General features: G+C 39.9%; 1 protein-coding gene across 11 annotated transcripts in view; it reads left to right on the top strand.

Moving 5' to 3' along the window:
* Nucleotides 1–22801, top strand: part of ANKS1B (ankyrin repeat and sterile alpha motif domain containing 1B) — a 427137-nt gene that overhangs the window by 379610 nt on the left and 24726 nt on the right. For 5 of the 11 annotated variants that reach the window (XM_054066137.1, XM_054066122.1, XM_054066113.1 and 2 more), the window contains 3 exons: nucleotides 12490–12564; nucleotides 17797–17925; nucleotides 22023–22094. In XM_054066137.1, coding sequence (XP_053922112.1) covers nucleotides 12490–12564; nucleotides 17797–17925; nucleotides 22023–22094 — 276 coding nt within the window. The remainder of the gene's footprint in view (nucleotides 1–12489; nucleotides 12565–17796; nucleotides 17926–22022; nucleotides 22095–22801) is intronic. The other 6 variants (XM_054066166.1, XM_054066105.1, XM_054066143.1 and 3 more) reach the window with 2 other exon arrangements.

Here is a 22801-nt window from a genome sequence, read left to right as displayed (position 1 = left end):
TGCGATTGCTTACAGAACTGAACCTAACCGTAGCTGTGGGTCGTGTATGAAGGCTGATTTGTAAACTGCAAAAACTGACAATTTTCCACAGCTGTCTGTTCCTGTTCTCAATGTTTCAAATAGTGTAAGTTGGTGTGCAGTTTCTCCTGAAGAATAGAATTTTGGGGGTGTTTAGGTGCCTGGAGCCTGAGAGGAAGGTGCCTCCTGTGCAGCAGAGCATGCAGAATCCCACCAGCATTGGCCCTGCCTATTGTTTCTGTAAGAAGATGCAGATTCCTTACTTTCTGAGCAGCCTAGATAAAAATAAGCTGACAGTTTACTGCCAGAACTCAGAGAACTGGAGGGGTGGTGACTGCTGCATTTATTAATGGAGAGGGTCAGCATTCTGCTAAACTTTGTAATCTAGGGATATATCTTGGGTTTTTGGAAAAAGATTTAACTGTGCAGCAACTCATTTGAGTGTTGCAATGCTGCTAGACTCAACTGGACGTTAAATCAAACTGTTCATGAAAGAAAGCCTGAAGTAACCTCCATCTCTTTTTTGACCCAACCACAAGAAGAGTGCTGATAATTTTATATCGAGCATACTTTGACCAGAGTGATGTCTTCTATCATTCTAAAGGGCAGTAAAGTTAAGCTTGGACAGCCTGTTGGCGAAAAGGCTTTAGGATGAACTCTGCTTTTTTTGGTTGTACATATGATGAAAGACAGCCAGCTCTTAAACCTTGTGGTGCTTTGCAGCACAAGGTGGAAATGGGGCTTTAGTTTGCTGTCAGAAGGAGATGGGCAGGCAGTTTGGCTCCTGAGGCAACTCACTGCACAAAGGAGCAAGTTGCTGCATTCTGCCCTGTGTGAGGCTTTGCAGAGGTTCTCTGCCTGCCACAGCCCAAAATAGAGCCTCTATCCAAAATTCAGCCTCAAAATGGAAACAGCTATGCAAATAACTATGTTATGGTTAACATAATGAATAAAAGGCTGCAGTCTCTCAGCTAATTGCATGAACAAGAAGGAGTAATTAAATAAACAAGCCAAACAAGGTGCTGCTGTTACCTCGGAACACAAAAACAAATTGAATTCCATTTGTTCAAAGGACATTTCTAGGGAAGTGAAATTGCATTTGCTTGGGTGGTGCTGTTTCCTTGCCTTTTTTTAATCTCCTAATTTTCTGCTATATGATCTTATTGTACAGAATTAAGGGTAAAGTTGCCTGGTGAATGAACTTGTTTTCAAACCAAAGTCTGCTGAGATTTTGTGGCAAGAACAAGGTTGAGCTGAAGCCCAGCAAGGAAAAGCCCAGTTCTTAACATGAAAGTATTTCTTTGAAGGTCATGAATTCTAGGTGTTGTAAACTGATTCATCGACTTAGTTCATTTTATTACTTGGTTCATAAATCCCTATCCTCATTTCATCTTTTAGTCACGAATATTGAAAGAAACAAACCAAAACAAAACAACCTCAGAAAACATACTAGCAATTCTCCCTGTCTCTTTTTCACTCTTTTCTTTTCCTGAAGGCCTAATGTTCCCAAGAGATATGACACACTGTAATATATGGCATCTGGAGATTTTCTTTGGGCTGTTAATAACTGCTTTTCTAGAAGGACTGTGATATGTTCCGTATCCAAATAGAAAAATGAGCACTTAGTATTTACATCAGTCCGAACCACTTTAAAACTTATTAAGTGCTGGGATTTCTTTTTTGTTGTTGTTGGAGTGTGTACCCACTGATGGATGACTTCAGTGCCTTCTGTCTAACTTTCACTATGGAATATAGCAGTCATCCTTTGGGACTACAAAGGGGAAAATGGATTCAGATGAAATCCATAAAACAGTGTTTTGTGTTAGTCCCTGAACTCCAATCTGTTTGGAGTCTTTCTCAGTTCTGCCCCCAAATTCTGCACTCTCCTCTTCTCCAGGCATGTGAGATTCCCTTTGATTTTAATGGGAAAGTCAATGACTCCCTCTGGTGATTATTCTCACTAAATTGGACTCACCCCATTAAGAGGCTAATCAGGGATTTATTTCTTCAACCATTCTACCCAAAAATAGATCTTAAAATTTATGTTTTGCAATATGTGCTTTGCTAAAATGAACTATATTTCTTGCAATCTTTTCCCCCAAACCCCCTTTGAAATTAAAGGTAAAATAATTCATTTTGGAAAAAAAAAGGACATAAAACTGATTCCTAACATGAGCCTTCTGCTCCATGCTTTTTTATTTTTATCTAGCAACTTCCTCCTTGTAGTTTGCAGGTTCCTTTGACTTATGTCAGATCAACAACAACTTCTGAGCTGATACCAGCCCATCCAGCTAGAATATTTGTCACAAACAGAATGATCTAGAGATATTATTGGAATTGCTTTGGGAATGTTCTTTGTCTTAACCTTTTATTTGCTAGGCTGTTTGCATGCTGCTGTATGATTCTGCATGTTTACTGGTTGCTGTAGTAGACAGATGTGCATAAAGACACGTTTGGTGCTGTGATTTTTGAAAGGTTTTTGAGTGTGTTCTTTGTGATGAGATTAATGGATATTTTTATGGCCTTAAAGAGAGAGGCTAACGTGGTATTGAGAGCTTATTCATGGATTGCTTCCATGAACTTAATTTTATGTCAGAAATGTTAGGATAAGACTATCAATTTACAATCTAAAACCTGAAAGTATTTTGAGAAAATGGTGAGATCTGTTGTTTCTGTCTTTTCTATGGCCTGTGTTTTCACTAAACTTTTACATGGAAGTCATGAAGTGTGTTGAACTTTGCATCAGATATCAGCTAGCTTTTGTTAAGACAACGAGCTCATCAGTTTAAATCTATTTTCCTTTGATCTGCTATATGGGTTTTAACAATCCTCTAAACCATAACCAAATCTTCTTGTAAGTAATACAGCACTTAGTTTCTTGGAGGAAGCACTGATTCAGATTTACTTTATGTGGGTGTTTTTGTCTCAAGGCCAGTGTGTACCTTCATTCACAGTTCCCTAGCAGATTGTTTGCAACTTAAGAAGAGAAAATCCTAATATAAACAGTGAGTCTAACCAAGTTAGATTGCCTGCTGGAACAGATTTGGTCATCCAACTTTCCAGTTGGTCATCCAACTTTGAAAGTCTTTGACATCTAGTTCGATAAATCACAACTGCCAAAAAGGTAATACAGAACTTTGTGAGATGGTTTGTTTTCAAAAAAAAAAAAAGGAAAAAAAAATCCAGAAAGGAATGAGAAGTCTGAGTCATCTTTGACTGTGGATGTTAAATTCTGGGCCTGCAAACTGTAGGTTAATATGATCAAATTAACATAGTTTAAAATAACTGAGGTTTCTCTTAAGATTACCTAAACTTTTAAAATAGAACTGAAATCATACAGGCAAAGCCTAAGGACTTGGGAACCAAAATCAATAGGAGGAGTCCCACTGTAGGGACTCGGCTCTTCATTCACACCGAGAATCAGGAGGCAGAGGGAAATACATATTTATAGGAAGAACTTTGGAGGTTAAAAGGAAGCATAGCTAAGTTCATTAAAATACACCACTTAAAATGTCAGATCTTTAGGATTTGTAATTCTCCAGGTAGCAGAGAAACTTTAGGTACTAGCTGCAAGCATATCCCAGACTGCCAGCCCTGAGGCTATTGCTGTTTACTGCTCCAGCCAGTGACATATGGTGCTTTTAGCCACTGTGGTCCATAAGACCTCTCACTGTGGTGTTCGGAGCACTGCACTGTGCCCTGAGCCGGCAACGAGGGCCAAAAGCATCCTCTCCTGTGTCAGGCAGGCAGGGAGATGCAGGAGCACTTCTGCCCATGCCACTCCTTGCGGAGCTGGGTGCTGACACATGTTTTCCCTATGGAGCTGAACCTGCTGTGCACCCCAACATGGGGAGACGTCTGTCATGTTGGGAGGTGATGAGTGGGCACCTCTTTAGAGCTCCGGGGAAAGCTTCGGGCTGTGTCTGCCTCTGGGAGGAAAAACAGGTAATGAGTCAGATTATGCTTTCTGGTAGGATAAACCTAGTCAGGGCACCCCAGTGGGCTGTGATGGGAGGCTGTCTTAAAGGAGGGATCTCAAGGGAGCTGGAAAAATTATTCATAAATGCTGGCAGGAGAAGTTGTTTCTCAGAAATGCTGAACTCAGACTTCATTTTGAAAGCCTTTCTGGATTCTTTGTTCTCACGGTCTGAGGGCTCTTCCTTTATTTTTTTTCTTTTTCTAGAATATAAGATAACTTAAATGTAAGGTCATTGTAATGACTGGGTAGTAGTTTGAAATAAAGCTAGCCTGATTATTTGGATTCTGCTTTGTAACATTATTTTGTAAGGTACAATAATTCATTGTCAGATCAGGATCGATACACAGGAGATAGTCATTTAAATGGAGTTAGTATCTGAGATTCTTTATCTACAATAGAGGAAAAGCATAGTAAAAGCAAGACAATTAGCAAGGACAGGTTTATACGAAAATTGTGAAATAATTTTTCTTCTTTCTGAAATAAGCCTTTAACTCAATAATACCTTCCAAATACTTCACAGATACCGATGCATTCATATTTCCAGTGCACTGTGAGGCTAAGTGGTTTACTATCATGTTTTCCATTTTATATCTAAGAAAACTAATGTACAGGGACGTTGCAGGTTTGCTAAGATGACATTGAAAGTTCAAAGGAGCCAAAAATAAAACTTGTCTCATAAGACCCACCTTTAGTTTTTTAACTTTTAACCACAGTATGGCATTTTTTTTATTTGTTTGTTTCTTGTTTGTTTTCCTGTCTCCTTCTCTGCTTTGGAAGGATTTAAGGATTACAGTGAATGAAGGAATATATGACCGGGAGACTATTGGTGCGTAAAATGAGATTATCTAAGAAGCAATGAAGATTGTTTTATGAATGGTGGATATTACAGGCAAAATAACAGAATTATTTACCAGTGGATTTAAGAAGTGGTAAATACAAAAATTCTGTTGTCTAGGTTATTTCATTCTGGTTTTATTCCTAAGGTTTCTTACTTCCATTTTTTATAAGCATGAGATAGTGTACATTTTGAGGCAGCAAATTATATATATTTATATATATAGGCAGCAATTATTTTATATATATATATTTTATATATATTTTTGTTGTATGGTGTAGATGTTACTGACAGTTGGCTTTTAGTTCAGATAGATAGATATTAATGCTGGAGTGCTGTATTTTGGACTGCAATTTCCGACAGACTTTCATCTGTAAACCTTTTGAGTATTGTGTATTTAATGTACAAGTAGTCTGATAACGACATTATGAAAAATCTAAGTAACTTCTGTCTGAATAAAAAGATACTTTTTTTTAAAGACTATTACAGAAGCTATCATTTTAGAAATAAAACCATGGAATATGGATCATACCTACATGCTGCTTCAGCATATGGAATTAAGGAAGCTGTTTCTATACTTGGTATTAATGATCCAAACTGATGCCATAAATAATACACCAAGAAGCAGACAGATGTTCTTTCAAGATGGGGAAGCATATTCTTTATTAATTTACTGTTTTTCACACTCGTCTGGTGAGCTAAAAGCTCTATATTGGAAAGTTTGTATGAAAAATGGAGAGAATGAGGTAGTTTCTACTGTCAAATTAACTCTGTTCTTATTGAAAATCTGAGTATTTCAGATTTAGAGCTGAATTTTAATATCTAACATTTATATTTTTGAGCTGCTGAAAAAAAAAAAACGTTGTACTTAGAGTTTGAGGTGCTTTTCAGAAAGAGTCTACGTTTTTTTGTTGCCTTATTTTTTTTTTGCTAAAGTGTAGATAACAGTATCTAATGCTCAGGGACTGAAGTCTCATAATCCTTATCAGTGGTATTTGTCCAGAAGTTTGTATGCTCTGTGCAAGGCTGACAGGCTGAGGCACGCTTGTAGCTAGCAGTGGCAGTAGAAGGGGTGTTGTCAATCGGAAGAGGCTTGCCTGCTCGCCAGAGGTTGTGGAGCTGTAAATCTGCCCCTCCAGGAGCTGGGCAGGACAATTGCAGCATTAGTAAACCTCTGGGAAGAGTCTCAGATGGTCCTCCCCAGCAGGAACCCAACTCCTGCATTACTGGATAGAAATCAGATGGAAACTGCCTCCCAGAGAAGATGACCATTGCATGAACGAAGGTATCTGCTGGGTGAGAGAGCAGCACAGCTGTGTTATTAGTTTCTTCTTGTTGGAGGAAAATGTGCAAAGTAGGGCTCTGAGTGGAGGAAGAGGTAGAGATGCACAGAACCTAGAGCTCTGGGAGTGTTCAGCAAAGAAGCATCTATTGAGAAGGCACAACTGCTCTCCCGCAGTCCTAAAATATTTGAAATGACTATTACAAAAGGGACCAGAGAGCCTTGTTCATTCAATTTTCGTTTGTTTCTCTCAGCTGTTGCACCTTTAAAGATTTTTCGCTATGCCAAGAGTGATTTTTATGGAATTTGATCAAAAATTCTCCTAATTTCTGGAACTAGACTGAATTATATTTCCCAAGGTAGATAATGTGCATCAGAGGGAACAGGGTTTGCTGCTGTTCCTCTCCTTTGTGCCTCAGTGGGGCTGAAGCAGGAGGAGATGAGAGCAATTTCCCAAGGCTCAACCCTTTGGTGAGACATAGTGAAAGAGGTGGCAGGGGAATAAGTCCAGAAGTTACATTCTGGAGATCCTCTTCTTCCCATGTAATAGCTCTGTGATGTGCAAGTGTGAGAGAGGGCTAGCCTCGCCACAGACAGTTGGAGAAGGCAGCAGAAGACCAGGAGTCGCCAACAGCTCGGACCAGCTTAGGGGTGAACAGACCATTGGGGAAGCACGTTAACCTGACCAGGGGCACGCCCTGGTGTTTTGTAGGCTTCTGTTTGTCCTTATTAATCTCTCCTGGATTCCCTCAATGTGCTTCCATCCTCAAAGTGCAGTGGCTGAAACTGGATGCCGCCCCATATATGACCTCACTGGTGGCTGTGAATAGCACAAAAGTTTCTTCCCGTGTGTTACAATATACTATTTTTATTAAATACCTAGTTCTTTATTTAGGAGAAGGAAGCTCAGCAGAGGGCCACGACCATCTTGGTGACTATCGTGAGCTGGAGCACTTGCCCTCTGAGGAGAGGCTGGGAGACCGGGGCTGGCTGGAGAAAAGGCAACTTTGTGTACAAAAACTGAAAGAGGAGAAGTGCTGACTGCATGACAAGAGAAACTTTCTCCCTGTAAGGACAGGCAGGCAGGGAACAGGTTGCTCAGAGAGGCTGTCTTGTCTCTCTCATTGGAGGCTTTCAAGACCTGGCTGGATGAAGCTCTGGGCAACCTGGTCTCACCTCACAGCTCCTGCTTTCAGCTGGGGTTGGAATGGAAACTTCCTGAGCTCCCTTCCAATGTGAATTATTCTGTGGTTTATTTGCTTATTTTTTGACAATACCACTGTATTTAATTTGAAGTTTACTAAAGCTTCTAGATCTTTTTGTGTCCTCTCCCCACCTCCTTGTTAAACCACACTGCTAATTTGTTTACTATATTATTTGTGTATTTAATCCTGCATTCCCAAGAAATACTTTTGTCTTAATGAATTTAATCTGACTGATTTCTCAAGTTCATCAATTACATTTCCACTCCTCCTGCCATTGTGGAAAGTCCCTCACTTCTGGATTCTTCCTAAAGGGCCTAAGCATTCCTCCAGCCAATGCATAGAATGGGTCATTACAGATTGCCTGAGTATATTCCAGCCCAGTTGTGTTTAAATACCAATAATTATTCTCTAACCGTGCATTTTGTGCAACCACTGCATTTTGACTAAGGTTAGTTTGCATGTGGCATATGTCACGTGTTGCTGCAATCGGGAGTTTCATAATCAATGTCCAAATCCTGCCGTGTCTCTCCTTGCTGCTGCTGATATAGTCAGCCAGTTTTCCAACAAAGGAAGCAAATTTCATCTGAGATGATTCATATTGAACAACTTCATTATAATTTAGCTTTTCTTGGCCCGTAGAAGTTCTGTCAGATAATACATGGCAGCAGGATCATGCCTTTTCTTTGTTATCCTCCATGGATATAGACATATATACATACATGCACATATTCCTAAGTGTTTATTTCAGGAGGTCAGGAGTAAAGTTAGAAAGTCTCATAGGCCACGAGGACTATCAATGGTGACTGGATTTTTAAACAATTTTTCTAGTAACTTGCTGGTTCCTGCAGTTAGGCTGGCTATAATATTCTGAATCTTTGTTTTCTCCCATTAGACTTTCTTTGGTCCTTTGAGTATCTTCTGTGACTTTCTGCGGGCAATTGCTCCTAGTTTAGGTAAATCTTTGACTTCTCCTAAACTGCTGCTGAATGAAGTTTGGGGACTGCCTTCCACTCAGATGCTGTTCCTTTTGCATATGCTGTCCAGGCATTCTTTACAGTTGATTTTCTCTTGTTGAAAATACACAATTTCCATGATCAGTCTTACTGGTTTGTGATAATTTTCAGTACAGTTACTTTCTGTCTTCAGATTATCAACAGTCTTCCATGTCTATAGGGATGAAGCCTAAAGTAAGTTCTTTTTAGTAGTTCTGTTCACCTTATGAAACACTAAGTTGTCTCCAACACAACCCATGACCTTGAAAACCTGTATACGCACTACCCTACAGCTTTTCCAGTAAATATGTGAGTAATTATAAAGATTTGAAGCAGATGGAAATGTGTGAACACTTTGTAAAATGGTTGACTACTGACTTTACAACAGAGGTAATTATGCCCTATTTTCTTCTGTCAGAGAGGACGTTGGTAAGAAGAATAAGAAATATTATTTCTTATGTGAATGTGTTTTCTTAGAATCAAGCAGGTTAAGTAAATAGGAAAAGTGAAAGTGTCCTTAATTCTTTCAAGAGGCAGTCATAAAGGGATTAGGAGACTGTGTCAGAACTGCGATTGCTGAGAAGGGAATGGATAAGTGGAGGGCAGGTAACATGCAACCTCACCTCCTTCCTTCTCACACCATTAATCGGTTCCCTGTATCATGGATAGCAAGCGGCAGGACCTGTGCAGGCCATTCTCTCCCTCCCTTTGCCCTTCCTGCCCATCAGAGTTGTGTCCTATGGTGACTAGACATGGTTATATTTTATGCATGGGACATCTGTAGCTATCACTAAAATGTGGTAACATGTTAGCAGATTCTTGTTGCCATACTATTCATATGGATTTATCTTTTGTGAAGAATAAGAAAGGTGCATGTTTGGTACTAATCAGGCAATAGATGATGCTATATTTTGCTCTTCTTTACCATATTACTTAATAAAATATTCTTTGTGAGCCACTTTTTCACAGAACCTCTATGTCAGTGGTATTAAGTGCCCAAGCGCTTTTGGTTTTATTATGGTAGAGGTACATACACAGGTTGAATTGTTTTCCTTCTTTTTGAGGGCATGTGTTTTGGGAGATAAAAAGTATCGGTGTTTGAAGCCTAATTCCAGTTCTTCCTTCTACAGCCTATTTTTGGGCCTCAGATACTCACTTAACCTTTTTCCTTTCCTTGGTTCCTTTGTCCCTTTGTCTTCAGCATAGGGGTATGCAATATGAGTACTACTTCTAGCAGTTTCATAATTCATTACAATATTTCAATACTTTGAAGACATTTATATGTATATTGTAAATGCTAAATATTTTTACAGTGGTGCAAGGAAAAGGTTGGTTTCTGAATTTGAATTCATTACCTTCCATAAAGTTAATGTTCCATCTGCACTGCATTTCAGTACCTTAGTAATTCAAACATTAATGAGTGCAGAACTGAGTAATGAGTTTTGCACTGCTGCCCTTCTGACTAGGTATTCATGCAATCGTGGGAAATTTTAAGTCTCTTCTGGTTCGTTTGATTTATTACTGATATAATAGGTCAAGTTACCTGTATTTAAAGATGATTTAGCTCATTCCTACATCTTCCAAACCTTTAATTCTGGAGGTAGGTCTGGTGATGCAATCAGTTCATTTAAAGAGTACTTGAAGCAAAGACATGGACCCAGAACATGTGTCTTGCAGGTGAGGGCTTCAAACATCTGCTTTTAAGCACTATTCTTTCTCTGAAGAATTAAAAATAATAAGATTGGCTTCTCTTCATTTATAAAAATTGTTGAAGACAGACCATCTTTTGCTGCTTTAATCGATGAAAGAGGAAAGTGAAATATATTGGTGTGAATTCCCCGTGTCAGAGAAGGGCACCAAATTATCTAACTCTTGGGAGTAGCGCGCTTACCCATGAATTTGTTTGGGACAAGGTGAGCTAGGGAGGGAGGCACAGGGGTACCGTTAGCACGTGTAAGAAAGGATTCATTCCCTCTCCTTTTTTAAAATGGTGCAACTTAAAGCTTGCATACACACTTACTGCTATGTCGTATTACCTGTTCCTGAGTTAGCACCAAAGCACCAATAGATGTATCTGGTGTATTGATGTGTTTATATGCCGCAGCATGGTAGGGCCACCATCACAGCATCACTGTGTCAGCGTAGCAGCCGTGCAGCTGCAGAGGCAGCACTGTGGGGAGAAAAGGGACCGGCTCTGGGCTGATCTGGCCAAGGCACAGCACCACTCCCTACAGGCAAGTCCTCAGGATGAGCAGGATTTAAGGTTACACCTTTGTCTCCAGAATACCAAGATGGTAAGAACCTGCAGTATGATACGACAGCATCACAGCAAACCTGTGTCAGCACTGCTGGCACTGGGGAGAAATAACGTCTGCTAGTACACAATTCCATGCTGCCTTACTTTACTCCTTTCAGGACCTCAGCAAGTTGCGTCCAAATAGCACTGGTCTGTTTTCCTGATTACCACATGCTTAGGAATGCTGCATCTGGCATGGAAATGCCTTCTCTTCTACTTTTATCTCAAAAAGCGGAGGCACAGCCTCCTGCCATGAATTTCCCAGGCAAACAAACACAGGCATCACAGTGATGGGCATGGCTGGAGCATCCAGAAGTCAGCTTGCTTGGCATACAGAAAAAAAAGGTCATAACTACTGCAGTGTCTGAAAAATGGCTCAGCAGAAGTAGCTGGGGCAGTTTGCTACTGGCCTGGCAGTGAGAGTACCTGCTCGTGACATAGAGGACTGCTTTGTAGCAAGTTGCAGACTTCTACAAGGTGGAAGACTGTGAACCAAAGTTTTTGTTAGCTAATGCGATCAAAATATAGTGTCTTGCACATCACCAAGGACAAACAAATGCATTGAAAACAAGATGAGGGACAAGAAATTAACCAGGTATGGGAAGTTTAAGAATTACTGCAGCTGGGGGAAGGCGTGTGTGCACAGGCATTTCAAATCATGGAGGAAATAAGGGACAATTAACACCATGAGGCAGCCACCAATGGGTCTGGCAGTGCTCAGTGGTCAGTCCAGAGGATGCCAGCCTGTCCTGACAGCAACCAGAAGAGATAACCTAGTCTGTCACCAGCCAGGCACCAGGTTTCAGGCTACAAAAGGTAAGACCAAGAGCCATATTTCTAAGAAGAGTTGCACTTTGGGTTGTTTTGAGCACTGGTGTTAAATTCCTGCTGCTGCTGCTGACAGGAACCAGCAATGCACATTCCTGCTGTTGTTAAATTATGGATATATTAATTGCTATCTCATCTGGATGCTGCAATCGCATTTTTCATGCGTGTTTATTGCCTTTTGTTGCTGCCTGTTGAAAATACTGTGGGCAGATCCCACGTATGATGCTCTGTTTTAGTTGCCTGGCTACTGTAAAATGTTATCTTAGCTTTGGCTGAGGTGTCACAGATGCTTTCTTGATGAGTGTCCAAACAAGGAAATATGTAAAAGACGCTGGTGAATGCTATGCTTTCCTAGTTTTGTTGCTTTTGCTAGAGATGCTACAATGTGCTTACTTTGCTTTGCTACTAGAGACTATATGTAAAATAATGTAGAAGGTAGACTGAAACCTTTCATTTATACAGTGGAGTCATGGTTGATACTACAGGTAATATTATCTGTATCTTTGTATGCAAAGGAACTGTTGTTGGAAGGAGATAATGGGCAACTGCTTTACTTCGTTGCAATGGATTCTTTTCTGGTAATTGTTACAAAGAAAGCAATTTTTTTTCCTGTTGACGGTATAGCCAGATTTTTCCATTCCTCTCTCCCTGTGAAAGTCTCCAACAGAGAGATTCAAATCTCAAAACTTAATTGGGATGTTGGCTTCAGACTTCTTCCTTGCCAAAAGCTGAAAGTAACCAGTATTTTTTCTGCTCTCTGCATTTTCTGTTTATGCCTGCATAACTTTATCTCTTTATATCACCAGCACTTCTGACTAAATTGTTTTCTTGTATTCACAGTTTGAAACCTCTTCTAAAGTCTCTGAATAAGCTATGTTTCCTTTCAGTCAGTCCAAAAATATTTTGTCAGCAAATAAATAAAAAATTAATTTTAACAGCTGTTTTACTTCCTTCTTTAATGTTATTGCAAGCCTTTTCATAATTATTCTTGCCTTTTGGCAGTTGCCGTGCATTAATATTTACAAGATGAGATATAGTTTTCTGTTTATATTAGCAGTCCTCTGTCTGTGAGATCTGGACCAACCAGAATGCAGGATATCCTTTCTCATCGATTCATCAGGTTCATAATGTAAGATACAGTGATAAATGGGTATGTTGTCACTCTATGGATGTACAGTCTGTTGCCATGGTGTTATCTGCGGGTGTCACGTCGCTGAAATGACAAAAAAAAGTTCATAACTTGTCCGCCCTCCTTTGGGATTATGTGTGCGCACATTCATGTATCGTGCCATGTGGTTAGCATCTGTCGGCTGTATGGTGTACATACAGGACGTGGGGGATTGCCAGCAGCGTCTCTCTCGGGGAGCTTTGACTTCTGTTCCTGATGTTTTCGTTTGCTCACTTTTCCAAAGCAAGAAACCGTGTAAACAGCTCGATTTGCACAGTTTCACCCCCACAATGTGTTGTGCTGCCCTCTCTGTGTTAATCTATAGGCTTTGCCTAGCTGAGAATCACGTCATGTTTGCAGAGGCACTTTTGGGGAATTAGAGGTAATGTTGATGGTACTCTGTATTTCCGTCACTTCTGTGGCAGAGGCACATGTGCTGTGCACATGAGAGCAAACGTGGTGATCCGTATTACAGCATGGTGAGGACAACAGCCCGTCGTTCAGCACAGTATTTTCAGAGGAGCTGTAGATTTCTTCTAATTTCTGTCACGTAACAGAAGATCCTTGGAGTATTTCTGCCAGAGAGGGGCTGTTTTGGCCACCGAGCTTTAGAAGCTTTAAAAATGAAATTACACCACTCACCTGTTTGCATGATTTCAAAAATCAAAGATATATGGAGCTAAAAAAATTCTCTCACTCTAGGAATTAAACCAGAAGCAAATAATGAGGATTCAGCTGGTCCACAGAACATTTACAATTCTTACAGGGATAAAATTATTAATTTTTCAGCCAGAAGTGTTGTATCTGTATGTGCTCCAATTTATTGTTGTCATGGTGACTAATGCATGTTACCATAACCAGGCACGAGGCTTTAACAGGTGAAAAGTTATAAGACGTGGTCCTTGTTAAAAATGAATGTATTTGAGCTCTCAAAACCAGGCCTTTTTTTCTTTATTTCTGTAGTGTGGAGGGGGTTTAACTTGATATTTTAATTAAAAAATGAGGCAGGTGTTAGATTTTTATAGAAGCTTTATTGAGATTACTTCGTACCTGTGACTGCCTTTGCATCCAGGCACTTTTAATGTGAGTCAAATACAGTTTTCAGAGAATAGGATGAGATAGAAAAATATGCAACAATTGTGAAAATTTACCTAATAGCAGTAATCTGCTTCTGTAGCTCATTTTACATCAAGCATCTCACCCTTTCTAGACCCCTGGGAAGTGCACATCTGCCGATTTTCAGGGTTATGAAGCACTGCAAGAGCATGAGATATTGGTCTTTAAGGCTATGACCCTTATGGTTAAAAGTTGTCACTGTAAAAAAAAAAAACCAAGTCTTTACCACTCTGGCACCTGGCTTGAGACTGGTTTGTGATTGTAAATTCTTTACTTGCAAAATGTGGAGCAAAGAATCTTCTTTCTCAAGGTGAATGAGGCCAGAGGGAGGAAAGGCACTGGTTAAAGATTTGGGGAGGTTAGCATACTAAAACACAGGCAGTACAGCAAAAAACACGTGATAAATTGCACAGCTGTCTGATGAGCTGTAAAGTTAGATGAGGAATAAATTATCTCTTGCCTTTTTACTTCATCAGGATATAAAAATCTCCATACGTATATTGTGTCATAAAAAATACATAAGCTTAAATGTTTGATTATTTCTTGTAATTGCAAATTAAATATTCAAACCAGAAAATCCTTATCCTGTCTTATCTACTCTCAAAAATTAAATCAAACATCATAGCTCGTCCTGCGTGGCAATTTACAAACATTTCTATACTGCTTGAAAGAGTTTTAGGGGCTTATGAAGGTCTTGAATCTCTATACATCACTCATGTGTTTTTCCACCCCAATTTCTCAGATTTAGATTTACTAGTAATTCATATTTTTCTCTTGGTCAAAGATGTTGCTGTTTTGTATTTTGACTGAAATTAATTGCCATCATCACATCCTAAATCTCAGAATTTCAGTATCTGACTAACCAGTCAGCTGAGAAGCTGCCTTTTTCCTGTAGAGGTTTTTAGACCCAGATCTATGAAAGTATTTAGCTGTGTAAATCTTGTTTAAAAGCCTTTCTTCCCTTTGGGGGGGGAGGAGGGGGAAAGAAAGTTCATTGCATGGGGATCTGTAATAGGCATTACACTTCTAAACATCTTCATGGATCTGGGCTTTGGAGACTACCCTGTTATAACTCAATCTAAATAGGTAATGAATACTGGCAATAGTATGGTTTAAAAATCTGAGGAGTTTGGTAAGAAACAAAAGGAAAGGAGACCAGGAGATACTACTGCTGACTTTTTCAAAAAAAGCACTTTTGGTAGAGTTAAAAAAGAAAATGTTATGCTTGTATATTATGTCTTCTTCATCCATCATCATAATCTGTACCTATGATATTTAATTTTATGCAGTTTTTCGTAGAAGCTGCTCCCTCTACAAGACACACTGAAATACATGAAAGGTCTTCAGGGACAGTGGTCTGTCAGGAAAAGTAGAAATCCTGTATCTCTGCACGCCCTTAACCTCAGCTGTATTGTGTCCTAGACACATTTACAGCAAGCATATTAATTCTGTTTGGTCTAATTTAAAATGAGTAGCTACTTAGATTATTGTATATATTTACAGAACAATTAATGGATACAAATGAACGGTCTCCATACAGTCCTTCTCTAAGTGTCTCATACACTAGTTTTACTAGCCCGAGAAATATTGAAAAATATTTCTCATTTCCTTATGGTTATTGCTTCCCAGCTCCTTTATGAAATTGAACCAATATGAGAGGTAATCACTGTCCCTCTCATTACTGCCCTTCATTTACAGACAGAAAGAATACAGTTTTCTGTACTTTTAACATCTTTCATGCAAAAGGGCGTCAAACTGTAAAATTATATACTTATTTCACTCCTTACATACCCTGGTTAATTTGTCAGCACTGTCCATTTCTTGCATGTGAGGAAAGTCGCCTGCAGACCAGTGCAACGAAAGGGTTTGGAGCACTACCCAGGATCACTGACTTCTACCTCACAGCCATCTCCATGCTTCCATGGTGGAAGGACTGGTGGTCAAAAGCTACACTTTTTAACCTTCTCTATTCTGGATTTACTCCTGTTCCATCATAATAACATTTTGCTAAATGGATAGGATTTACCTTCTAAGATCTTCTTCCTTAAACAAAACGTGCAGGAGTGTGTCTTTATTAGGAAAAAAAAATAAAAAGGACCAAGTGGTCTGTTAACTATGGCCTTGAACAGTTCATTAGAGACAGCCAAGCACACTGAGCATTTGTGATGGGTGCAGACCATCCCCTCTTGCGGTCACATACAAACTCCACTAATAAGAATGCAGATCCTTACCCCCTGTAATATAATTGAAACCTTATTTTATAAGGAGAACTGCTTCTTAAGGAAACCCAATTCCCACTTCAGATTAAGTATGGTGGAAGGTGTATACTCATTAGTGGTCAGAAGGATTGATTTCTGTGGATACAGAGTGCCAAAAATTGAAGCAATTGCTCCTGCTGCTTTCATTTCAGAATTTGAGGTTGACGTTGTATCCGTAGTGTATAGGCAACTTAACTAGGCAAAACAGAACTTATAATACTGTATAATTTGTAGGTGTGCTAAATAATACGATTAACTAGGTTTGACTCGTTTTATGATGTTCACTTGCTTGAAGTTACCGTATCAGCAGGGTAATGTTGATGTTTCCAGATTTATCTCTTGCTTTTCGTTGCAGAGTTGTGCAAATGTGTGTCATTTCATTATTTTGTGACACATGAAAATGATGTACTTGTTTTGTTTCCTCTGTCCTGATTTAATTAGTAGGATGTGATGGTTTGCCAGACTTTTGAATATCTTCTATAAGAATTTTTTCATGTGCTTTTGATGCTTAACTTCTATTTGCTTTAGAAGTCTTAACTTCTAGCCAGATTCTGTGTGCAATGCTGATGACAATTCCTTGCCAGCTTCAACACTTATTTTAACAATATGAAATGCATAGAAAATACACAGAGATAAGTGCAGGTAAAGAAAGAAGTAGCATAATCCAAATGGAAATAATCATATTGGGGAGGGTAATGAGAGAAAACAAGCAGAAACAGGCCAGACCTGACAGGGTAGGGGAGAAGTGGGGCTGATGACAAGGAAAAGAGGGCTTGGGAAAAGGTGAAGGACTCAGTCCACGGGTCATTTTCAGTTAAAGTGTGCTGCTGCTGCTGGTTTGGCAGCATCCCTGGTATTGAGGACATGGGCAGCGTGGGCACATGTGAACCAAAAATAGGAGAGATCACAGTTAAAGAATAAATAATCACAAAATAATAATTGTTTTGCATAGGCCTGCAGGGTGGAAGGAGACCCCAAGGACCCTGAGGTCCCTGAGGTCAGTGTTTTTCCAATAGAGCCATATCCAAAAATACTCATTGGCAGGTGAGACCCAGACCAGCACTGCCATGCTAGGGTTATTCCTGTACTGATGCCTGTGTTGGCTCTTTTTGGAAGGGAGAAATGTGTCCTGTGAAGGGGTTTGGCAGCAAACTGCAGTCCTACCCACATTCTCTGAGGGCTTTGAGGAAAGAGGGGAGATGACAGCTCAGGAAGGTGATCACCTATATCAATGAGAATGATGTATGTAGAAGGGCAATGTCAGTAGCTCTACAATGAGACATCAAGAGAAGGTGATCAAAGTAAATATTCATAAAGAGATTAAAGAATACCTCACATATTTGAAGAAAGTATAAGTCTTCACATCAAAGCGCAGTCTCAGTTATTTAGCCATTTAGGAAAGTTAGTTATCAGTTATATATGCTGGATAATGAAAGACTGATTAACTGTGTAGGAAAGCTTGTATAACACGTAGCGGAATTTGTGAATGGCATTTTTTGCCTCAAGATTTTTTTTTCAAGTGCTCTCATCTTCATGTATGTATTGTAAACAGTCATTTTTAAGGAACATTTCCTGTGCCTAATGATTTTATTCTCAAATCAAATAGATTTAATTAAAGCCTCATTAAACACTCCACTAGATGACTTTGGATTATAAATTAAATCATGAAAAATGCTGTAGTTGTATTCTCTTATTTTAGTAACATGGCTCTATGTATAGAAAACAAATTATTGTTAATTGAGCACAACAATAGAGGGCTACTTTATAGGGAATTTTGCCTGCAACTTCTCTTATATCTCAAAAACCTGTGATTTTTCAGACAGGAGACTGGGGAGAACCTTCAATTACCTTGCGACCTCCGAATGAAGCCACAGCATCAACGCCTGTACAGTATTGGCAACACCATCCGGAGAAACTCATCTTCCAATCATGCGATTATAAAGCATTTGTAAGTGTTGATAAATTTAGTAGTTTGGTTTGGGGGAGATATATCAATCCTAGATTTTGATAGACTATTAGGGGTTTTGCATTTAAAATATTTTTGCAGTCACTTTTATTGAGGGTCTCCACTTCCTCTGAGATACAGTAATTGTAATAAATGAGAAACAAGGATGCACAGTACTTTTTACTATGAATTTTGTGATATATTGTAGTCCATGTAGCAATCATGTTAGAGAAATGACAGTATGGATAAGTGGCTAATTGTTGTAGAAATGGCAGTGAGAGCTACCACCCCTACTTCTCATCTGTCAAAAATACTGTCTAGTACTTATGGAAAAATAATAAAACATAATATGGGATCCTCATGCCTACCTTAATGCTGTGTGCGTAGTAGTTAAAGTAAGTATTGCCTTGACAGAATTTTATACAGCTCGTTTTGGGGAAGGCAGCTAAGGGAGATGGAGATAAGGGTCCTGAAGAAGTGTTTTCTATCCACGGGACAAAGACACATTCAGACCTCTCCCAGACTGATGACTACTACCAGTAGCAGACAGTTCCTTCAGGGCAGGGAGTATTTAGTTTTACCTCCTGATAGCTGTAACTTGCTGTCTCTGGAGAAGTGGAACTTCCCTCTACAGGTAAAGGTGATAAATGTTCTCTGTTACAAATGCTGATGAAGAAGGGGAAGTTCTCCTGAAGTACAGAAAGGCATATTGAAAAACTTTGGGTTTTAAAAGAAAAGCGTTTTCCTAAAGCCTTGAAGTCAACAGAGCAGGGATTCAGTGCTTCTGGGGAGCTGAAGAGGTGCCTCAGCCCACCTGTTTAAATTCTTACATTTTCCCCTCTGACTTTGCTGGAAAGCACTGTTTAAGTTGCTGAAGGTGCTTCCCAGACCACTGTGTCATCTTCAGAGTTAGTCACCTGGTAAAGCAAGGATGACTTATTTTACAAAGGAAAGGGGCTCAGTAGTCATGGTGCCTTTAGCATAAGACCTCAGGGGTTAACCATTTGTCCGGGATATGGATATTAGATCCTTTTCACCTGAACGGCCTTGAATCCTCGGTGCTTTTTAGGATAATGCTCTGTTCACTAAGCACTGGGGCATTTTGAGGGAGAGCTGAGGGCTGCTGGACCTGATTTAAAGCATATCCAGAAAGGTAGGAATTAGAGAGTAAGTGCAAGTGAGACGGAGTCTGGCTTTCACTGTGAGGGACAGAAGGGGTGTTAAAGACCCATCTCACTGGAGCATATCTGTATCTTCCTTCCGTCAGACCTTCATCAAGTAGAAATCGCCATGAATGCAGTCATTGTCCCTGGACAGTAATTAAAACCTCTGCCTTCCTCAGCAAGTCACAGCCAAGGTCCAGGTTGCCTGCTCTCAGTCTCGCTCTCCTCCTATGCAGCATTTCACATTCAAAAGGAAGCTTAGTGACTTCTAGTTCTTTAAGTATTTTTCATAGTTTTCAGTAAAATGAACAGTTTTATCTCAGAAGTGCATCTTATCTCAGTACTTGATCCAGCAATAAGTTCATAATCAGATGTAACCTTTGTAGCATATTGAAAGGTGTGGGGATCATTGAAGATATGAAGTTGAGATGACCAGGAGTATCCAAGTTACTGGTGATTAAGGGAACATCTCCCTTTCCTAAGGGCCATGCGTCACTGCACTGTCTCAGCTCCCTGAGCTGTAATGACCTCAGCTTTATGGAGTAAAACTCTGGCTTGGAAGTTATAACAGGGGTAGCTTTCATTGTATGCCACATCACACAATTGAACTGATGGATGTCCTCTGCATTGCTCCCACATGGTCTGTGTCTTTGAGAAGGAACATTTCCAAAAGTACAGCAAGTCAAAGGAAAGCAAAATTCCCTCCTAGAATTTGTGATTTTACTGACAACTAAATTGGACGGTACCTCTGTGAATTGTTTCTCTATTACACAGTCCACCCTGGGAAGCATTTGTGAATGCCTGCAGCTGAGGCTTTTTGCTGATGTGCAGATGGGACGGGAGCTGCCTGTCTTTTCTTTCTCCCTTTTGTTCTGCCATGGGCTCAAAAGCACTGCTTTTTTCCCTCTGATGCCTGACCAACTGGTAGCTTTCAAGGAAATATTAATTTGTTGTTCATAGTCTATTAAAAAAAATAAGTAAATAAAATAAATGAAGAAATTAATTGCATCTTTCCCAGAAAAGGCTCAGGATGGCAGAGGTACCAGACAGCAGGATCCAGAGAAAGATACAGTCCAACGCAATATTCTTTTGTTTAGTTTTTTAATTTCAGAGCTTGCTTTAAATTTGTTGTTCTTCTGCAAGAGCGATACCAAGCCATCCCATCAAATCAATGCCCAGAGCCCTGTTCATGTCACCATGAGCCCCCAGCTGGACTCACAGCTGCTTGGTTTATGAATCTTTCACATCTGCAGCCCTCCAGGAATGACCTTCAGTCGTTCCTTTCTGCTTGTGCTTATCTGGTAGTGACGGTAGTTGCTCACCCTTCCATTTATAATGTCCTGTAAAGCCTTTCTCACTAATTACCATGTTGGCTACTGTCCACATTGAAATATTTATGTATTTTCTTGCAGGTCAGAGACTCCTGCAGTATACACTGTGATATGAAGGCTTTAAAGAAAATGTCTCAGTTTAGGTCAAGAGACCAGAAAGTTGAACAAGTACATTTTCTGTTCAGTTCCAGCTTGCATTCAACTGTAGCCAAAATTATTTGTTATAGGTTTTTGTTTAAGATGAAGCTGGCACACTATCTGATTGGGTCAGCTTAGGCTGTTTCCAGGAGGGGTCACTGTGGTAGAATTAAAGGGGTCAGGCAGTGGTGGTGGGCAGCAGCGTCCTCTGGGAGGAGGCTTCTGCCCGTGGCACTTTCTTTCCTCCTGCAGCTCACCTACCACGTTCTCACCAGTGGCATGACTTTTCTTCAGCTCCCATATTGTTCATGTGGGACTGAAGACTTAAGAGAAGCCACGGCACTGCACTGCTCTGAGAATGCTGAGAGAGACACCTCTGTGCCTGTGGAGGAGAAGACAAGGGGTGGCTTGCTGTCCTCTAGCTTTAATTAAGCCAGACTTGCATTTGGCACCATATAGAAATACAGGGACAGCCTGTGCACACTGGGCTATACAGACGTGCACATCCACAAATGTACACGTCTGTAGTGTCCTTATGAAAAATGTATAGAGCATCGCTCTTGCACAGCCATTAGTAGCAACGAGTCAGCTCTGCTAGGCAGAAGCAGCTTGGACAACGTAGCCAGCTCCATCCATGGAGGAGCAGCACCATTCACACACAGTGGGAGAGGTACTGAGTGCCCAGAGGAGCAGAGCTTGCTCTCGGGGTGCAGGAGGGCTCAAACTGCACATGCCAGTGAGTGACACGGTGATGAAGAGGCAGGTAGAAAAGGAGACATGTCAGTGAGGTACTCACTACCTTGTGAGTCCTCAGAGATGGGCACGGTGGCTTTCAGCAGGCTGAGCCAGGACTCAGCACCAGCGTCCTGCTGCTTCCTCTCACCCGGCCTCCTTCAGATTAGGTAAAAGCCTCAAAATAATAGTCCAGGGTCAGCCTTTTCTTGGGAAGAAATAATGGTTTAAACAAGTTTCTGATTCAGATTTATTTTCTCTGTTTGCTGACATTGGGCACATAAATCAGTTACAAACTGAGTACACAGAGGTTAACATCTCGCTGCCCTTCACGTCCATGTGATTGCATAGAGAGCAATGTGAGTTTGGCAGATGGCAGCTAAATAAAAGCAGATTCTCCCTTTTTTAATCAAATGGCATTTTTTATGATGGAATCTGTAGTATGTGGTTGTTGTCTGAGTGACTAAGATGACAAGCTGGAAGACTTTCAGATACTGTTTCAAAGGACTTCATCTGATTCAATAAACTTGTTGCTGTGCATTCCTGTTTCATAAGTGGATTAACACACTGTTTTAAATTATTTATCAGAGAACTGCAGAATAAAAAAACATCTAAAGCGATATATTAAGTTGACTGCTATCACTATGGGGATTTAGGCATTTTTAGTGCATTTTTTGCAGATGTTTGTCTATTCTGGAAATTTCATTATATTAAGATTAATGGATTTTTATTTTAGTATTTAGGTTCTATGCTGGTAAAAGAGTTAAGAGGCACAGAATCAACACAGGATGCATGTGCAAAGATGAGGGTAAGTTCCTAAACCTATCCCTTTCTCTGTCATGATGATATTAAATATTAGCTAGTGATTACTTGTACTGTCCCCTTTTTGCTTTTACGATGTCGTTACCCATTTGTTTTCCACTGGTCTTGCATTTACATTGACATCCAGAAGGAAGTCTGTTCTGCCTTTATTTTAATTTAAAGTAATACCAGAATTTAAAGGCAGAATTTTATTTTGCTTGTTGTATCTAAGAAAAAAGCAAATGTATACATTATGTTTTTTCTTGAACCTTCGAGTCTATTTCAAAGTACTTTCCACGCACTTCGAATATGCACGTATCACATATTTATAGGTCTTGTGTGGTAGTCTAGATTGAATATACTGCATGAAAATATGCACTAGTAAATATATTAACATGCTACCAAAGCCATTTTTTTTACATATGGTCGCGTAATCCTATGGATGCTCTTACTTATATGAGTATTCCTATTTATTATCAGTTACTTATATGCTTATTGAGAGAAGGATGAGAAGGCTAGTTAAGTTTCACCTGATGGTGGAAAAGCAGTTAGGTTTTCTTCAGACTGGTAAGAATATGTTTTCCCATGGCTCTTTGGCCAGATATTGGCTTAAAGAAAATTACAATGTGGCTCAGACATATCTCCAACAAACATACTGCTGCTGGAAACTCAAAACAATCTATAGGCCAGCTACACGATTTATTCCCAACTGTA

Source organism: Cuculus canorus, chromosome 1 (assembly GCF_017976375.1).
Source record: "Cuculus canorus isolate bCucCan1 chromosome 1, bCucCan1.pri, whole genome shotgun sequence".
In the NCBI taxonomy this organism is placed as follows: Eukaryota; Metazoa; Chordata; class Aves; order Cuculiformes; family Cuculidae; genus Cuculus; species Cuculus canorus.
The sequence above is the reverse complement of the archived record's forward strand: the minus strand, read 5'-3'. Positions and strand labels throughout refer to the sequence as shown.